This window comes from Oncorhynchus tshawytscha, linkage group LG06 (genome assembly GCF_018296145.1).
Source record: "Oncorhynchus tshawytscha isolate Ot180627B linkage group LG06, Otsh_v2.0, whole genome shotgun sequence".
Lineage (NCBI taxonomy): Eukaryota > Metazoa > Chordata > Actinopteri > Salmoniformes > Salmonidae > Oncorhynchus > Oncorhynchus tshawytscha.
In genome coordinates this window covers 24011158-24030270 of record NC_056434.1, presented here as the reverse complement: position 1 = coordinate 24030270, position 19113 = coordinate 24011158, and the positions used below count along the sequence as shown (strand labels likewise).

The window sequence follows — 19113 nt, the reverse complement described above, 5'->3', positions numbered from 1 at the left end:
AGTACTACTCAGTACTTTGTTGAAGCTCCTTTGGCAGTGATTACAGCCTCGTGTCTTCTTGGGTATGATGTTACAAGCTTGGCACACTTGTATTTGGGGAGTTTCTCCCATTCTTCTCTGCAGATCCTCTCAAGCTCTGTCGGGTTGGATGGGGAGCGTCACTGCACAGCTATTTTCAGCTCTCTCCAGAGATGTTCGATCAGGTTCAAGTCCGAGATCAGGCTGGGCCATTCAAAGACATTTGGGGACTTGTCCCGAAGCCACTCCTTTGTTGTTCTGTTGGGGGGTGAACCTTCGCCCCAGTCTGAGGTCCTGAGCGCTCTGGAGCAGGTTCTCATCAAGGATCTCTCTGTACTTTGCTCCGGTCATCTTTCCTTCAACCATGACTAGTCTCCCAGTCCCTGCCTCTGAAAATAATCCCCACAGCATCATGCTGCCACAACCATGCTTCACCTTAGGGATGGTGCCAGTTTTCCTCCAAATGCGATGCTTGGCATTCAGGCCAAAGAGTTAAATCTTGGTTTCATCAGACCAGAGAATCTTGTTTCTCATGGAAAACACCAAGTGGGCTGACATGTGCCTTTTACTGAGGAGTGGCTTCTGTCTGGCCACTCTACCATAAAGGCCTGATTGGTGGAGTGCTGCAGAGATGGTTGTCCTTCTGGAAGATTCTCCCATCTCCACAGAGGAACTCTGGGGCTCTGTCAGAGTGACCATTGGTTTCTTGGTTACCTCCCTGACCAAGGCCCTTCTTCCCCGATTGCTCAGTTTGGCCTGGCGGCCAGCTCTAGGAAGAGTCTTGGTGGTTCCAAACTTCAACCATTTAAGAATGATGGAGGGCACGGTCTTCATGGGGACCTTTAATGCTGCAGAATTGTTTTTGGTACCCTTCCCCAGATCTGTGCCTTGACACAATCCTGTCTCTAAGCACTAAGGACAATTGCTTCGATCTCATGGCATGGTTTTTGATCTGACATGCACTGTCAACTGTGGGACCTTATATAGACAGGCGTGTGCCTTTCCAAATCATGTCCAATCAATTGAATTTACCACAGGGGGTCTTCAATCAAGTTGTAGAAACATCTAAAGGATGACCAATGTTAACGGAATGCACCTGAGCTCAAATTTGAGTTTCATAGCAAAAGGTCTGAATACGTATGTAAATAAGGTATTTCTGTTTATTTATTTTTTGCAAACATTTCTAAAAACCTGTTTTCCCTTTGTCATTATGGGTTATTGTGTGTATATGGATGAGAAGAAATATGATTTAATACATTTTAGAATAAGGATGAAACATACCAAAATGTGGAAAAAGTCAGGGGTCTGAGTACTTTCCGAATGCACTGTATATAACTATATTTTCAGAGTAGCTTCCCCAACACTTCCTTTTCACACGCATTTGAAAAAAATGATCTTAAATAGAAAATGCTTGGGGGTTTCCCGATGTCATGGGTATCATTTGACCAAATGAAAATGGTCATACAGTAGACCTAGCATGCATATATACAGTGCATTCGGAAAGTATTCAGACCCCGTTACTTTTTCCACATTTTGTTACGTTACAGCCCTAATCTAAAATAGATTAAATATATATTTTTCTCATCAATCTACACACAATACCCCATAATAAAGCAAAAACAGTTTAGATTTTTGTTGCACTTTATTCCAAATAAAAAACAGAAATACCTTATCTACATAAGTATTTAGACCTTTTGCTTTGATTCTCAAAATTGAGCTCAGTTGCATCCTGTTTACATTGATCATCCTTTAGATGTTTCTACAACTTGATTGAAGACCCCCTGTGGTAAATTCAATTGATTGGATATGATGTGGAAAGGCATACACCTGGCTATATAAGGTCCCACAGTTGACAGTGTATGTCAGACAAAATACCAGATCAGGAGGTCAAAGGAATTCTCCGTAGAGCTCCAAGACAGGATTGTGTCGAGGCACAGATCTGGGGAAGTGTACCAACACATTTCTGCAGCATTGAAGGTCCCCAACAACACAGTGGCCTCCATCATTCTTAAATGGTTGAAGTTTGGAACCACCAAGACTCTTCCTAGAGCTGGCCGCCAGGCCAAACTGAGCAATCGGGGGAGAAGGGCCATGGTCAGGGAGGTGACCAAGAACCCAATGGTCACTCTGACAGAGCTCCAGAGTTCAGAAGGACAACCATCTCTGCAGCACTCCACCAATCAGGCCTTAATGGTAGTGTGGCCAGATGGAAGCCACTCCTCAGTAAAAGGCACATGACAACCCACTTGGAGTTTGCCAAAAGGCATCTAAAGGACTCTCAGACCATGAGAAACAAGATTCTCTGGTCTGATGAAACCAAGACATTGGCCTGAATTCCAAGCGTCACTTCTGGAGGAAACCTGGCACCATCCCTACGGTGAAGCATGGTGGTGGCAGCGTCATGCTGAGGGGATGTTTTTCAGCAGCAGGAAGTGGGAGACTAGTCAGGATTGAGGGAAAGATGAACGGAGCAAAGTACAGAGAGATCCTTGATGAAAAACTGCTTCTGAGCGCTCAGGACCTCAGACTGGGGCAAAGGTTCACCTTCCAACAGGACAACAACCCTAAGCACACAGTCAAGACAACACAGGAGTGGCTTCGACAAGTATCTGAATGTCCTTGAGTGGCCGAGCCAGAGCCCGGACATGAACCTGATCGAACATCTCTGGAGAGAGCTGAACATTGCTGTGCAGCGACACTCCCCATCCAACCTGACAGAGCTTGAGAGGATCTACAGAGATGCCAACCTTGTAGTATCATACCCACGAAGACTCGAGGCTGTAATTGCTGCCAAAGGTGCTTTAACAAAAGTACTGAGTAAAGGGTCTGAATACTTATGTAAATGTGATATTTCAGTAATTTATTTTGTTTGTTGCAAAAATGTCTAAAAAATTGCTTTTGCTTTGTAATTATGGGGTATTGTGTGTAGATTGATAATGGAAAAAAACAATTGAATCATTTTTAGAATAAGGTTGTAACGTAACAAAATGTGGAAGAAGTCAAGGGATCTGAATACTTTCCGAATGCACATCTCAATATGGTTTGTTATTAAGGCTTGTGGTGATCGTAATTGTATAGTCATTTTTGACCTATTACAACTAAATAATGAAAGAGGACAACAGAACGTTCAGCTTCTTTGAAGACTGTTAAAGAATGTTGGTTGATGATTGCATAGCTTCAAATAGCTGATACAGTGTGATCCATTACGGCTTCATCCACTTTTTGTGATGATTCGTCATTTGCTTTCCGGCGACAAAGGGTTGCTAGAGATCATTTGCAAGAACTGTGGTGGCACTGCATTTAATCTTATCTTCATCGCCTCATGTTTACAGTCCCCTGCTTCTCAAAAAGGAAGTGACAAGGAAGTAGAATATAAAGATGATAGATATTGTAGTGGTTGGCAGGCTATGGGGGTGTATGGAAATTGGACATCGTAATGTCATTCTCTTCTAGGAAATATTATTATAACTCTGGAAGTTCCATCATACATCTTGAGAGTATTTATATGAGGAGATGCAACCCTTATGGACTCAGACTACAGAGGAACCAAAACAAAGACAGGTCAAACGCCAGACTTTCGACATCTCAAATCATCATGAAGACTACCTGCTTGGCTCTTGGGTTATTGCTGCTGGCAGTGTCCCAGTCCTATGCTATCCGTAAGTTCATTAAGTTTTCATGAGGATTGTAACCAATGTGTGCTTATATGCCCTTTTATAACTTGGCTAGGTGACTCCTTTCATGATTTTGATTATATACCTGTAAAGAGCTTGTCATACTTATCTTGGGTCGGTTGCCTTATGGCTTATGCTAGGAAATAGTAATCGAAGGATGTTCTAATTGACATCTTATTCCCCCACAGCTCTTGGACTGGAGTCATCACCTGACAGCTGCTGTTTCAGCTTCTCCAAAATGAGAGTGCCCTACAAGAAGATCGACTCCATCCAGAGAACTCACAGTGGATGCCCCCGACCAGCATTTGTGTAAGTGTTTGTTCCTCTTCCTCTGATGCCACAGTCCAAAAGGACAACTGCTTAGTTCGAGGCCCTAGCATTGTCTCAGTTATGGAAGACAGAAGAACTGCTGACTTTCACTGACTTGCAACAATCATACAAGCAATAGAACCCGCCTGATGTTTCTCCTCTGTACCATTATCCCTCTACAACAGGGTCAGAACTGTTGAGGGCAGAGTGATTTGCTTCCAGTCAAGTGTGCCGTGGGTACAGAAAGCCTTCAACCGGGTCAAGCAGCCAGCAGCTGTGGCCACAAGTAGCGGCATTGAGGGTTCCAGTCATCCTTGATAACCTCCTCATCATGACTCAAGCCTCACAGGACTATATCGTCATCAACATGCAAGCAATGCATTCTAAGTGACATGTTTATCACATAGAATGCAGCAATGACTATTTTGCAACATATGGAATTGGGGAAGGAGTGTTAGGATGTACACACCTTTTTGTTTATGTGAATACTGTATGTGAGAATCCACTGCTTAAATAAAATGAGAACATTTGACTTAAACATAAGTCTCATCTTTAATATAATAATGTACAGTTAGATAGAGAACAGATGATAAAAGGAAGAACCAAATAAAGCTGAAAACAGTGTACATATAAAAAAACAATACAAAAAAACAAACTCCTCCTAAAGTTATGACTACCTTTTAAAGGGGTTTCTAGGATAAGGGATTGGTTAAAGTACTATTTAAAAAAAGTTTGTTTCAGAACTTCGCTCAACTGAGCCTTTTACTGACCAGTGTAGGTTGGGTCAAAGGTTGTCTTCTGTTAATTCACAGTGATTTTGAGTTTGTGTTCAGTTGTGAATTATATAACAATTGAGTCATTTCCATTATGAATGTAAACCAGAGAAGAAGTACAGGGGTTAGATACTAGATGTGTGTTGTCTGCGTCTGTCCCTTTTGCATGACTTCGATGCATATGTTAAGATTCTACAGGTTTGTAAAATCAAGACGGCTAAAATATTGGCTTATGAACCACTTACTGTAATGATCCTACTGGGTTTAAGAAATCTTAGTTCTCCAACCATACATTATATATTAAAATAAAACTTGACGATCCTCAGAGAGGTAAGGGTTTTGAGGTGTCACACAGTGTGGCTTAGTGTTAGTCTCACCATGCGTTTGGGACAAACCCATGCATATAGAGGTTTCAGCACAGTCTTTAGAACAGAGGACGAGACGGGGAGAGAGAGAGGACGAGACGGGAGAGAGAGAGGGCGAGACGGGGAGAGAGAGAGGACGAGACGGGGAGAGAGAGAGAGACGGGGAGAGAGAGAGGGACGAGACGGGGAGAGAGAGAGGACGAGACGGGGGAGAGAGAGAGGACGAGACGGGGAGAGAGAGAGGACGAGACGGGGAGAGAGAGAGGACGAGACGGGGAGAGAGAGAGGACGAGACGGGGAGAGAGAGGACGAGACGGAGAGAGAGAGGACGAGACGGAGAGAGAGAGGACGAGACGGAGAGAGAGAGGAGACGGAGAGAGAGAGGACGAGACGGAGAGAGAGAGGACGAGACAGGGAGAGAGAGGACGAGACGGGGAGAGAAAGGACGAGACGGGGAGAGAGAGGACAAGGGATAGATAGGGCTTTAGGTTCAGGGCTTCCACAAAATCCATCACTTCACATAAAACATTGTCACGGTTATCATTGTTTTAGACACCCATGCGATTTGTGTAATATCGTCTATATATCAGGGAAATTATTATCTACTTCAGTATCCAGATAATGTTGCTATAAAACTGACAATGTTCCTGTTAACGTGACATGTGTGTTCTATTAGTAAAAATCGGAGGCATGGTTCTGATTGCATTATCAGGCATTATCTAGGACCTCAAACACATAGTTTACAGTTATACATACACAGGCAGATGCACACACACACACACACACAACACACAGACGTGCGTGCACACACACACACACACATTTGAGATAGGTCATCCCTTTTCCTGAACCTGGCTTATTCATCTTGACTTTGCTTTTCACTGTCATCATTCCACACAATTATTTTCCTTTTTTCTTATACTCTCCGACCTGACTCAAACCCTTAATGACCACCTACATTGTCCCCCCCTGGACATACACTCCCAAGTGTGGTGTTTAACATGCACATGTACCAGGTGTTCGGGGTGACCCCCTGGACATACACCCCCAAGTGTGGTGACCATGTACCAGGTGTTCGGGGTGACCCCCCTGGACACACTCCCAAGTGTGGTGTTTAACATGCACATGTACCAGGTGTTCGGGGTGACCCCCCCTGGACACACACTCCCAAGTGTGGTGTTTAACATGCACATGTACCAGGTGTTCGGGGTGACCCCCTGGACACACACTCCCAAGTGTGGTGTTTAACATGCACATGTACCAGGTGTTCGGGGTGACCCCCTGGACACACACTCCCAAGTGTGGTGTTTACATGCACATGTACCAGGTGTTCGGGGTGACCCCCCTGGACACACACTCCCAAGTGTGGTGTTTAACATGCACATGTACCAGGTGTTCCCCCCTGGACACACACTCCCAAGTGTGGTGTTTAACATGCACATGTACCAGGTGTTCGGGGTGACCCCCCCCCCCTGGACACACACTCCCAAGTGTGGTGTTTAACATGCACATGTACCAGGTGTTCGGGGAATTTCAGACTGTATATGATTATGTGTTTACACATGTCACAATGGAGTGTGCTTGCGAATAGTCTAAGACTTGAGCTGCCTCTACTGGAAGAAACAGGCGAGTTAAGTGGCCAAGAGCAGCATCTAGAAAACAGTCTGTAGTACACTTGTGTAAAGGATGACTATGCATGGTGCCTGCCATGTGTAAAACTCAGATCAGAGGGACAGCATTTCCGCCATGTCAAGAATAGGCATTGACTTTCACATTCACATGCATTCCCACATAAAAGGTTAAGGTTTTGGCAGAGACTCCAAGAGAGCGATGTGGCTGTGTGTGTGTTGTATGTACTGTATGAGAGTGAGTAATTGGGGTGTGTTGTATGTACTGTATGAGAGTGAGTAATTGGGGTGTGTTGTATGTACTGTATGAGAGTGAGTAATTGGGGTGTGTTGTATGTACTGTATGAGAGTGAGTAATTGGGGTGTGTTGTATGTACTGTATGAGAGTGAGTAATTGGGGTGTGTTGTATGTACTGTAATGGAGTGAGTAATTGGGGTGTGTTGTATGTACTGTATGAGAGTGAGTAATTGGTGTGTGTTGTATGTACTGTATGAGAGTGAGTAATTGGGGTGTGTTGTATGTACTGTAATGATGTAGTGAGTGATAATTGGGGTGGGGTGTGTTGTATGTACTGTATGAGAGTGAGTAATTGGGGTGTGTTGTATGTACTGTATGAGAGTGAGTAATTGGGGTGTGTTGTATGTACTGTATGAGAGTGAGTAATTGGGGTGTGTTGTATGTACTGTATGAGAGTGAGTAATTGGGGTGTGTTGTATGTACTGTATGAGAGTGAGTAATTGGGGTGTGTTGTATGTACTGTATGAGAGTGAGTAATTGGGGTGTGTTGTATGTACTGTATGAGAGTGAGTAATTGGGGTGTGTTGTATGTACTGTATGAGAGTGAGTAATTGGGGTGTGTTGTATGTACTGTATGAGAGTGAGTAATTGGGGTGTGTTGTATGTACTGTATGAGAGTGAGTAATTGGGGTGTGTTGTATGTACTGTATGAGAGTGAGTAATTGGGGTGTGTTGTATGTACTGTATGAGAGTGAGTAATTGGGGTGTGTTGTATGTACTGTATGAGAGTGAGTAATTGGGGTGTGTTGTATGTACTGTATGAGAGTGAGTAATTGGGGTGTGTTGTATGTACTGTATGAGAGTGAGTAATTGGGGTGTGTTGTATGTACTGTATGAGAGTGAGTAATTGGGGTGTGTTGTATGTACTGTATGAGAGTGAGTAATTGGGGTGTGTGAGGTCCATGTCTGACATGTACTGCAAGAGAAACATACATTTGGAATGTTGGTATGGAATGTCTACTATAGTACATTATGTGTGTGTGTGTGGTGTGGTTTGCGGGTTACAGATCTAAAAGGATGTAAAAACAAGTTTGTAATATTTCATTGGAGGAATAGGTTCAACTCTTAAAATATTTTTCCTTTCTTTTTGTTCTTTTCCATGGTCCTGTAAAAAGAGACAAAGGGAAATTTCACATTACAGCATTGCATTACATTGAGAAATAGATAAAGCATACTATATGTTTGTCTGAGAGAAAAAGAGCAAGGATGAGTAAATGTGTCAGACACTCACTTAGAAGCGTCAAGTTTCTGCTGCTCCAGTATACGTTGCTGTGCCTCCCAGTTTGACTTCTCTTCCTCATGGTGACGCTTCTTCTCCTCCAGTTCCTTATACTGAGCCTCCAAGTTCTTTTTCATCTGCTCGTGGCGTCGCTCCAGCTGAGAAGGGAAGGGTGGCAAAAACTTACTAAGACCCAAATACACCCCCACACGGACAAACACTCTCTACCTCTCCTGTCCCCATTGGTTCTCACACACACACACACACCTCGGCCTCAGAGTCCTTCAGTTTCTGTTTCTTCTCCTTGACCTTCATCTCAAACACCTGCTCCATCTCAGTCTCCATCTTCTTCATCTTCATGACATGTTCCCTCCGCTCCTCCTCCATCTGGGCCAGGGGGCTCCTACAGGTCAAAGGTGAGAGGCCAGACAACAAGCATCACTAACAGTGACCAGTGATTCATGAATCACATCTAATATTGTCTTGTCAACTGTCACTTAACGACAGTATGACAATAACTTAAAGTATCAAACCAAAGGTTCATCTATGAAATAAGCTTCATAGCAAATGAATGATATTGCCATTTGTTCTCTTAACGTCATTTAGATTATTACTGTCTGAATACTTTTCAACATATCAGATGTGTGGCATTTCCTCTGATGATTAGGGTCTCTCTCCTACCTGGTCATTTGGTTCTTGGTCTTGCTGGTGTCCACTCCTCCATTGCAGGTGACGGCAGCAAGCTTCCTGCTGCGGTAGTTCTCATAGTGGACGTTGTTAGTCACATCCTTCAGATCTTGCATATGGGTCCTACAGGAGGGAATTGCTAATGTTATCTCAAATAACGATATCACTAATTCTAACGATATCACTGTACATACTGTAAATGCTGCGGTATAAATCACTTTGGCATGCATCCTCTGTCTCTCACCTGATCAGCATGTTCCGTAAGACAGTAAAGTCACAGTGCTCCCCGTTCTCCACTGAAACAGGAAGAGAGAGAGAGAGATGTCAGAGACCTTTTGAGATGAATCTCATCATTACTGTGTCTACTGGTAGAATACACACCACTTCCCAGAGTTCCCAATAATAATTGGTGTCTAATAACATTACAAAGGCTCTCGGATCAAACGGGACAATCTCTACTTCTGGAGCCAAAAAGCACTGGGTCACTCAGCTAGTCAAGTGTACAATCTAATCACAGCCTATTAGCTGATGAGACAGTTAGGTAGTCAAACACAGACAGACACAGTCAACACACAAATGCATGAGCCAAAAGGAGCCATGCTCAGTCAGTTAGACTGTTCACTGAGCAGACACATTATTTAGTTTACACACAGACACCGTCAAACATATCACTGCTTGCTAACACAGAGACAGGACATCTCACTGGACCACTGTTCAGACAGACATTCAGTAGTATACATGGAGTAAACAACAACAGTCAGATAGACAAACATCTCACCGATCAGACAGACTACTGCCCTAAGCCATTCATTTCAGCTGATTAGATGGCCATACAGTCTCTCTGCTCAGACAAACACACGGTTAGAAGATCACATGGGATTCTGGAAAAGGACTGCAGAGACGCTGTGCTGCTGCTGAGGATGTGGATTCCTCCTCTTTCCTGATCAAAACATGGCTCCTCTCCCCAGGCCCCACCTCCTCTAGGGCTAAACCTAATATGCATTCCACTGTCAGCTGTGGATCTCAGGAGGACACCTTACCACGAGGTGCATGCATAGAGCCCCATCTGCCAACCAATCCCCAGATGTCACCTACCTGAGTGACTGATGAAGGGAGGGCACACAGGAGCCCAGGTGACCTCCATAACCCGTGTCTGTCCACCCTGACTGTCTACTGAACCAGGGGTTACATGAGGGGGTATGATGGCTGGCAGGGCAGGCCAGCCTCAGTGATGGGGCGGGAGTGGAGGAGGGTTGGGTTCAAACGGTGATAGGGACACAACAAAGCAGGGTTGTAGCGCTGATGGAAAGATACACCCTCGGCCGATTGGCTGAAAACTCCTGATGTATGCTGGACTGAATGGTTGTTGCCCCCTCACTGTTTTCAGTGCTCTGACATTAAAACAACAGAAATATCACGAGCAAGAGGTCAGCTGCCCATCTGGAGTTTTAAGCCAGAGTGCTTTAGCTACGAATGTTTGTTAGGTTATGATACATGCATGGACGTTTCCATTGAATGAGCCAAGAGCAGTGAAAAATGTCTTCGCTCATGACCAGGTACTTATTGTAAAATGCTCTATGCATCAATATGCAATGTATACTGAACAAAAATATGAACGCAACATGTAAAGTGTTGGTCTCATGTTTCATGAGCTGAAATAAAAGATACCAGAAATGTTTCATACACACAAAAAGCTTATTTCTCTCAAATTGAACGCAAAATTTGTTTACATCCTTTTTAGTGAGAATTTCTCCTTTTCCAAGATGTTCCATCCCCTTGACAGGTGTGGCATATCAAGAAACTGTTTAAACAACACGATCATTACATAGTTGAACCTTGTGCTGGGGACAATAAAATGCCACAAAAATGTGCAGTTTTGTCACACAACGCTACAGATGTCTCAAGTTGAGGGAGCGTGCAATTGGCATGCTGACTGCAGGAATGTCCACCAGAGCTGTTGCCAGAGAATTTAAATGTTCATTTCTATACCACAAGCTACCTCCAACATTGTTTTAGAGAATCTGGCAGTACAACCAACCGGCCTCACTCTGTAAACCACTTGTAAACCACGTCAGCACAGGACCTCCACATCCGGCATCTTTTTATTTATTTTTTGTACCTTTATTTGACTAGGCAAGTCAGTCAAGAACAAATTCTTATTTTCAATGACGGCCTACCCCGGCCGAACCCAGACGACGCTGGGCCAATTGTGCGCCGCCCTCTATGGGACTCCCAATCACAGCCGGATATGAACCAGAGACTGTAGTGACACCTTTTGCACTGAGATGCAGTGCCTTAGACTGCTGTGCCACTCGGGGTCATCTTCTGAGGAGGGGGATAGAGGAGGGGGATAGGGGTGCTGAGTAGTATTTCTGTCTGTAATAAAGCCCTTGTGGAGAAAAAACTAATTGTGATTGGCTGGGTAAGGGTCCAAAGTGCCCTACACCCTCCCAGGCCCACCCATGGCTGCTCCCCTGCCCAGTCATGCGAAATGCATAGATTAGGGCCTAATTATTATAATTATTATTTCAATTGACTGATTTCCTTCTATGAACTGCAACTCAGTAAAATCTTTGAACTTGTTGCATGTTGAGTTTATATTTTTGTTCAATGTACTAGTGTGTGACCCCCTGTGGACACAGAGTGCAACTACAGGTATGGAGTGCCAGCAAACAGCATCATGGCACCAGGATTTAGAGCAAGAGTGTGTAGCTACAGTGCCTTGCAAAAGTATTCGGCCCCCTTGAACTGCAAGGAGGAATGGGAAAAAATTTCAGTCTCTCGATGTGCAAAACTGATAGAGACATACCCCAAGCGACTTACAGCTGTAATCGCAGCAAAAGGTGGCGCTACAAAGTATTAACTTAAGGGGGCTGAATAATTTTGCACGCCCAATTTTTCAGTTTTTGATTTGTTAAAAAAGTTTGAAATATCCAATAAATGTCGTTCCACTTCATGATTGTGTCCCACTTGTTGTTGATTCTTCACAAAAAAATACAGTTTTATATCTTTATGTTTGAAGCCTGAAATGTGGCAAAAGGTCGCAAAGTTCAAGGGGGCCGAATACTTTCGCAAGGCACTGTATATACCTGAGCGAATGTTTGTAGAGCATGCATGCAAAATGCGTATACATTGACATTATGTACACAATAAGTTTGTGCAAATGCGCCTTTATCTCTTAACATGTCTATAATTGTATAATTGTGTTCATGAATGATGACAAAAACAGATAAAAGGTGGCTCAGAGTTTTGGAAAATGTATGACTTTTTATATTAAGATAATTAGGCCCCTATAAACATAAGTTAGAGGGTGATTTTGCTTTATTCTAGGACTAGCGTCAGCACTGAACAGCCTTTAGTTTTCTCCATGACCACTGACCATCAACCTAATGTCACAGCAACATAAAGGTGAAGAGGGGAGGAAGGCCTGAGGGAGAGTAGTAGAAAAAGTGAGAGATGGTTTTGTTTACCAAAAATGCCCTCTGTCAGTCATGGAAAAGAATAGATGGAAAGGAAAAAGAGAAAAGAAAGAATGAAAAAGTGAAAGACTGATAAACGGTCAACCACAGAGCAACACTTGAAAATGAAAAAAATAGTATTTTAGGGGACTAAAACAAAAGAAAATCAAGTGGAGAACAACAACGATCCATTGTGGCCAATGATGAAAACAACAGGGTGACAGTCTTTCCCTCTGATGTCAGTGGGCGGTACCGTGTTTACTGTCAGGGGGACCATGATACCCTATTAGATCCCTGTCCCCCTTTTCCAGAATCCCTGTCAGACACACTATCGGGGGGGGAAGACCATGCAGCCTCCCTACACTGGATCTCCACACTCCTGTACTCCGTCCTCAAGCATGGCACAGTGAGTGACATTAATAAAGAGCAGTACAACCCTCAACAACATCATGCCAGTATCTCGTCTCATCTGAGCTAGAGAACAGAGAACCCAGCCCGGAACATGCTGAACCTACCTTCTGCCACGCCCCAGGGGTACTGACGACCTCTGACCTTCCTGCCGTTTACTTCGATCACCACATTGCTGCCAACCACTGCCAGAGGCATCCGCTCCTGCCACACAGGGACAGAGGGACCAGTGTCAGTTAATCAGTGAGCCTGTACAGTATCCACAATATATTATATAACCAAACTGGGCAGATAGGGACTAGTGTGAACTGATACAGGTTGACTATCCGTCTCTCCCTCTCTTTGCACACTACCTTGATCTTCCGGATAAGCTTGCTGTCCTCATCGTCCTCTATGTCAGGAAACTCGTAGATCTGGATCTTGTGTTCTTGGATTTCCTTCATGATCTGAGGATGAGTTGAAGGTAAAAATGACATGAGTTATTGCCACACACATACCGGTACACACAATGGGTTTGTGCTAACACAAATAATTACCACACACCCACACCCACACCTGTTTCTTGAATAGCTGGCATTCCTCAGGTGTCAGGGTGTCTGCCTTGGCGATGAGAGGGATCACGTTGACCTTGTCATGGAGACGCTTCATAAACTCAATGTCCAGGGGCTTTAGCCTAAAGAGGAATTCACACATTGAAAAAAATCTATTCTGAGTTTCTGTTGTTGCACAATCATACAGTTACAGTCATCCAGTCAGACAAACACAGGCAGGCAGGGAAGGCTGACCTATGCTTTGATGTGACATCGTCCTGAATAATTCTCTGCAGTTATGCCGCATTCACACCATGTCGGAGATTCAGAACCTCTGCGTTAAAGTGAAAGCAAGTTATTTGCGTAGAGCTTCATTTTGGTTGATTTTGATACCTCCCAATTGGGAAACTCAGGATTCGACTCTTCCGCCTAGGTTAGCAAGTCGGAAATGTCAGAGTTTCCGACATATCACGAACACCATAAGTACACTTTATGCTCAAACTGATGCAGTTCATTATGTCACCGGTAGAGGGTCACTGGCATGAAAACACAGTGGGGGGTACAAAGGAATCAAAGAAACAGTGACTGACTTATTTTTCAGTATTTTCTTTTTTTACAGTCAGCGACCACTAATAATTATGTCATGGTGGGCTCATGAGGGATTCTCTTTGTTCTCACTCTGGCTGGTGAGGGAGTAGGTGGACAAAGGGGCTATTCTTCTCAGTGGCCTGAGAGAGTGAGTTCTGTCCAGGGACTGGAGGGAAGACCTGGAGGGGGCAGAGCAGTAAGGGTGGTGGGGGGGGCTGAGTATTCCATGAATGTAGAGATACAGAGCAACACTCCAGCTGTTTACAGGTCACAGGAATAAAGGAGGCTTATGAAGTGTGGGGAGAGAGACAGAGACAGACCCGACAAAGATTAAATGTCATGTTCTGAATTTCTCTCCACATTATCAGGAGCAGGGGGGTCAGAGGCAAGGGCTGACATGACCTCTGATCTCTTAATACATCACCTTGGGTGGGTCTTATAGAATTACAGCAACCATGTGTCTCCTTATGGCTGCATATAATTACAGCAACCATGTGTCCCTACTCCTTATTGCCGCATATAATTACAGCAATCATGGTTTGTTAAAAGGTGTGAGGTTGGATAGGGTGTGCTATGATAAAAATTGTGGACCTAGCGGAGTTGCTATTGAGGCAATTTTCTAGGCTGAAACTAAAACCTCCCGTTCCCAGAGATTCTGAGCTCTGGGGCTCCTCAGCGAGCTGCTGCCTCCTGATTAGCTGGCTCAGTGATGGTGAGAACGCTCATCTTCCACAGAGCACGCTCAGTCTAGTGGGTGTTATGCAACCTTGTGGGTCACAACATTGGCAGCCTACATCGCTCTCTCACTTCCCACTCACATATGTGAACCCATGGCTACGCCTACAATCCAATCCACTGATGTTCACATTCAACCTCACATACATAGGCAGGCAGAGAAGCATAGATGAAGGCAAAGGCACACGATCAAAAGCATATAGAAGCAATAGCATCATGGCTTATATAACAATGAGTGTAACACACATACAAATATGTGGGTACTTTAACTCAGAAGCAGCACAGGAAAGTGGTCCTCTGTAGCTCAGTTGGTAGAGCATGGCTTTGGCGCTTACAATGCCAGAGTAGTGGGTTCGATTCCCAGGACCACCCATACGTAAAATCAATGCACCCATGACTAAGTCACTTTGGATAAATGTTAAATGGCATATTTTATTACATAGAGGGAATGTTTTTAAATCTAGAATTTCTATGATCCATGTTATCCAGTACACATACTGTATACCAAGTGTGCTTCAGCTCATACAAGTCTCTTTATGAGACAAGGTGGGTAGCATAGGCATCATACATACTGTATGTTCTACAGCATCATTGTAGTACTGGTCCATGACAAAGGGCCTGTCCCTACAAGGCCTGTCAGTGTCAGTACTCACCCATGGCCAGAGGGGGCGATGAAGTACAGGCAGCAGTGAACCCTGTTGTCTGGCATCAGTCTTCGGTTCACCCTGGACTCCGCATTCAGGAAGTCCTCACACTTACTGTCAATGTAGTTAATGACAGGCTGCCAGCTGAGAGGGGGATGATTAAGGAGAGAGAGAGAGAAAATAGGAAAATGTTGTTTACTCTACATGTAGGCTCTCATTGACTCAGAGAGCATATATTCACACCTACACAACATACAAACTATGTCATTCATACATGCTCACAATTACTCCCAATACTCACCAGTTACTATTATCCACTGCATCTCCGAACCCTGGTGTATCGACGATGGTGAGAGTGAGTTGGACACCCCCTTCCTTCACCAGAACCTTGGACTGCTCCACCTGTAAAACAGCAACACAGTTTCTCTAAAACAGCACTCCATAGTTCCCATGTTATCCCTCAGCGCCTCCACACACTACAGTTCATCAATAGTGTCATCACGTTCTCTTGATCAGAGTGGCAGCTGGGACTCAGTGATATAGGGTTGGTTGATTTTTTTCCTTCTTCTCAGTTCAGGAGACTAATATATCATTCTCTCCCTGCTGCTGCTAGTTTCAGTGGCTCTCTGTTTGGCTGCATACTTTCGTTTCACAAGGGTAGTTATTTTGGGTTGACCCCTTTCAGTCTCTCTAAACACTCAAAAAGCTAGGCATATATCAAGCATTCAAAACACTTTTGTAAGTGTTTGACTGTGCGTGTGTGACTGTGTGTGTGTGTGTGTGTGTGTGTGCATATCTGCTTAAAAATGAACTTCAGTGAATGAAAAACAAAGGAAGAAAACCCCCAAAATACACACCCATCAGTTCAGTGAAATCTGAGTAGACAGAATGTGACCATTTGACAAACATAAGAGATTGTTAAGAGATTTATTGGAATGTAAATACTCTTCCCGTTTCTACCCCTCAGTGGCCACATCACACAGCTCACTTGCCCCAAGTCTACATCACACAGCTCACTTGCCCCAAGTCTACATCACACAGCTCACTTGCCCCAAGTCTACCCCTCAGTGGCCACATCACACAGCTCACTTGCTCCAAGTCTACCCCTCAGTGGCCACATCACACAGCTCACTTGCCCCAAGTCTACCCCTCAGTGGCCACATCACACAGCTCACTTGCCCCAAGTCTACCCCTCCACATTTACACTGTGGATCTGGCCGACCCAAACGGTTCCATTCCTAAACATTGGACACACTCCTCAATGGAGAACCAAACACATCAGCAGGAACCACAGGGACCCCTGAGACACAACCAGGAATCTCAGGCCTCAAAAAATGTGCAAAACAGCTTATTTCTGTCTACATTCAAAAGTGAAGTCAAACATTCGCTCACAAACAAACACATTGTTTTGGAGCAGCTTTATATGACTGTGATTCTAATTTCAGGAGATTGTAACTTACCATGGCTCAGGCCCACGCACAGATCACTCAGGGGGTAGGGGCTCAAAATGAAAAAAGGGCAACACACTCACTGATCTCAAATTGTAAGCAAGCTAGCTCCTCCTAAAGACATGATTGACATCGGATATAGAGCTGATCATTGATGTAAATCTGCTATTGTTTTATTTTTTAAATATTTTTTTTAATACTTTTTTTATTTAACCAAGCAAGTCAGTTAAGAACAAATTCTTATTTACAATGACGGCCTACCCTGGGCCAACCCCGGACGACGCTGGGCCAATTGTGCGCCGCCCTATGGGACTCCCAATCACAACCGATGCGCCACTCGGGAGCCCGTAGTTATAGCTAGCTTTTTCTTTCTGATTGAGATTTATCTTCAGTGCTCTTAAATAACTTCATAATATGTTATTAATAATCTTCTAACTCTTGATATATGGCCAGCTAGTGGCTTGTGTGGATATTTTAGTGTATGGTGGTTAGCTAGAGTCTAGACTAGCTGTGTTGCTGCTGCCCTGACACACGTGCAACTCCTGACTGAAGGAAGGATGGAGTTGAGTCGGAGGGTCGTGGATGCAGCTGCTCATCTCTACTGTGGGTAGGCCATCAGCCAACCAGACCCAATACTGTTGATCGTGTAAATGAAGTGTTATCAAGTGTTAATAAAATGTTATGCTGCAGCTGCTGTGGCAGTACTGTTGATATTTAAACTAGGTAGCTAACAACACACACTTGACCGGTGACTGCTTCTCAAGACATGAGTGTTTGGATACCGGGGGCGTGCGAGCTCCGTACAGGGCAGACCAACAGGTGCAACCAACCAACAGCCGGGGGCGTGCGAGCTGCGTACAGGGCAGACCAACAGGTGCAACCAACCAACAGCCGGGGGTGGCGAACTTGACAACGTCAAGGCGACTTACCTTGGATTCAGAACAAAATTTTAAAAAATGTCACCACCCACAAAGGGCACTTGGCGAGTGGTAGAGCAAAGGGCTAGGTGCTCTGAACAGGTAGACCCCGATCTGTGCACGTGCCTGCCATGGTTACTAACTCCCAGCACATCCGTGCTCTTAGTATGAACCCAAATATCAAGCACCACCCCTGTGTGTGTGTGTGTGTGCCTTTGCATATGTGTCATAAAGACAGGAGGTTATTACAGGATGCCTCAGATGGCAGTCTAGTGGTGTCTCTCAACACCACCCCTGTGTGTGTGTGTGTGCCTTTGCATATGTGTCATAAAGACAGGTTATTACAGGATGCCTCAGATGGCAGTCTAGTGGTGTCTCTCAACACCACCCCTGTGTGTGTGTGTGTGCCTTTGCATATGTGTCATAAAGACAGGAGGTTATTACAGGATGCCTCAGATGGCAGTCTAGTGGTGTCTCTCAACACCAGCCCTGGGTGTTGAGTTTCATGGGAACATTCCTACCCTCCTACTGACCCCTTCAGGCACCAAGAGGAACCAGCACGCCTGAGTCCAACTTATTCCCCTCTCCTCCCCTCCTTGTCCCCTTTCTAAATCGAGACCACACAAACCTCCCCAAACACCCTTAACTAGCCTACACCCCTCCCTCCCCTCCCCTGGTCCTCCAGATGCAGCCTCTTCACCTGTCCATCTCCTTTTTATCAAGGCCATATGAGGCTGCTGGTTCTCTGGGTGCGCTGCCTCTGACCTGGCCACCGTAACCATCCAGTGGTAATTGGGTTTGTTTGCTGTGTGATCTCTGGCCTTTGGTTGTGTTGAACTCCCACATGTGTTTGGATATGGGGGATGGTTAGAGAGGTGAGGAGGGAGGATTGAGCCCAGGGGGAGTTGGAACCAGCTAGAGAAAGAATGGAGGGTTTTTGGGAGTAGTGCCAGTCCTGAAGCGAGACAAACATGGATGAGAGGTAGGTTAGGTCAGGGGTGAGAGGTCGAGGACAGAGGGATGTGGGCTACCTGAACAGTCTTCTTGATCCGTAGGGATGGCCCTGGGTAATCCTTGGAGTACAGGTCAGTCAGGAAGAGGGAGTTGATGAGTGTGGATTTCCCCAATCCTGACTCACCTATGGGAGGAGTTAAGGAGATCAGACATCAGTTACATTATCAATCCATGTAATCCACCAACACCATAGCTAAAATAACATAGGTAAAACCAACATGTTTCAGCATACAGTTAAGCCTTCATTTGCCTATGCATACACTTCAACACACTTACTAACATCATACACACCCTGTAGTGACACAGTCACAGTCTAAGGTTTGAAGGTAATCTCTGTCCCAAAGAACTGCAGCACAGGATATACAAAGCTGATTCCGTGTCTGACTGGGAAAGGTCAAAA

The 19113-nt window shown here is 44.7% G+C and overlaps 2 protein-coding genes and 1 long non-coding RNA gene across 6 annotated transcripts in view; 1 reads left to right on the top strand and 2 right to left on the bottom strand.

Annotated features, from left to right (window-relative positions):
• The first annotated feature begins 3310 nt into the window (after positions 1 to 3310).
• On the top strand, positions 3311 to 4539 carry LOC112252277 (C-C motif chemokine 4 homolog). Its single transcript, XM_024423371.2, has 3 exons — positions 3311 to 3677; positions 3881 to 4001; positions 4187 to 4539. Exons 1-3 carry the CDS (start codon positions 3455 to 3457, stop codon positions 4317 to 4319), a joined length of 477 nt encoding a protein of 158 aa, XP_024279139.1. The 5' UTR covers positions 3311 to 3454; the 3' UTR covers positions 4320 to 4539.
• Positions 4540 to 5505: 966 nt separating this feature from the next.
• Positions 5506 to 6446, bottom strand: LOC121846669. The gene is made up of 3 exons (XR_006083590.1): positions 6418 to 6446; positions 6225 to 6356; positions 5506 to 6172 (listed from the first exon to the last, which is right to left on the bottom strand). It is a non-coding gene; the product is annotated as an uncharacterized LOC121846669 (long non-coding RNA).
• A 1420-nt stretch (positions 6447 to 7866) lies between these two features.
• The window catches only part of LOC112252275 (septin-7), a 39975-nt gene continuing 28728 nt past the window's right edge, over positions 7867 to 19113 (bottom strand). For 3 of the 4 annotated variants that reach the window (XM_024423369.2, XM_024423370.2, XM_024423367.2), the window contains exons 3-14: positions 18731 to 18837; positions 15636 to 15736; positions 15344 to 15478; positions 13393 to 13510; positions 13191 to 13283; positions 12945 to 13041; positions 12442 to 12453; positions 9216 to 9267; positions 8966 to 9094; positions 8552 to 8687; positions 8297 to 8442; positions 7867 to 8170 (exon numbers count right to left, since the gene is read on the bottom strand). In XM_024423369.2, coding sequence (XP_024279137.1) covers positions 8131 to 8170; positions 8297 to 8442; positions 8552 to 8687; positions 8966 to 9094; positions 9216 to 9267; positions 12442 to 12453; positions 12945 to 13041; positions 13191 to 13283; positions 13393 to 13510; positions 15344 to 15478; positions 15636 to 15736; positions 18731 to 18837 — 1166 coding nt within the window. In that variant the 3' untranslated portion in view covers positions 7867 to 8130. The remainder of the gene's footprint in view (positions 8171 to 8296; positions 8443 to 8551; positions 8688 to 8965; positions 9095 to 9215; positions 9268 to 12441; positions 12454 to 12944; positions 13042 to 13190; positions 13284 to 13392; positions 13511 to 15343; positions 15479 to 15635; positions 15737 to 18730; positions 18838 to 19113) is intronic. The other variant, XM_024423368.2, reaches the window with a different exon arrangement.

What these genes read in the sequence shown, in the direction of transcription:
- LOC112252277 (XM_024423371.2), top strand. Translation starts at nt 3,455, where the DNA reads ATGTCATTCTCTTCTAGGAAATATTATTATAACTCTGGAAGTTCCATC. An exon ending in GTCCCAGTCCTATGCTATCC is followed by an intron (nt 3,678 to 3,880) that starts GTAAGTTCATTA and finishes ATTCCCCCACAG; the next exon opens with CTCTTGGACTGGAGTCATCA. An exon ending in TGCCCCCGACCAGCATTTGT is followed by an intron (nt 4,002 to 4,186) that starts GTAAGTGTTTGT and finishes CCTCTACAACAG; the next exon opens with GGTCAGAACTGTTGAGGGCA.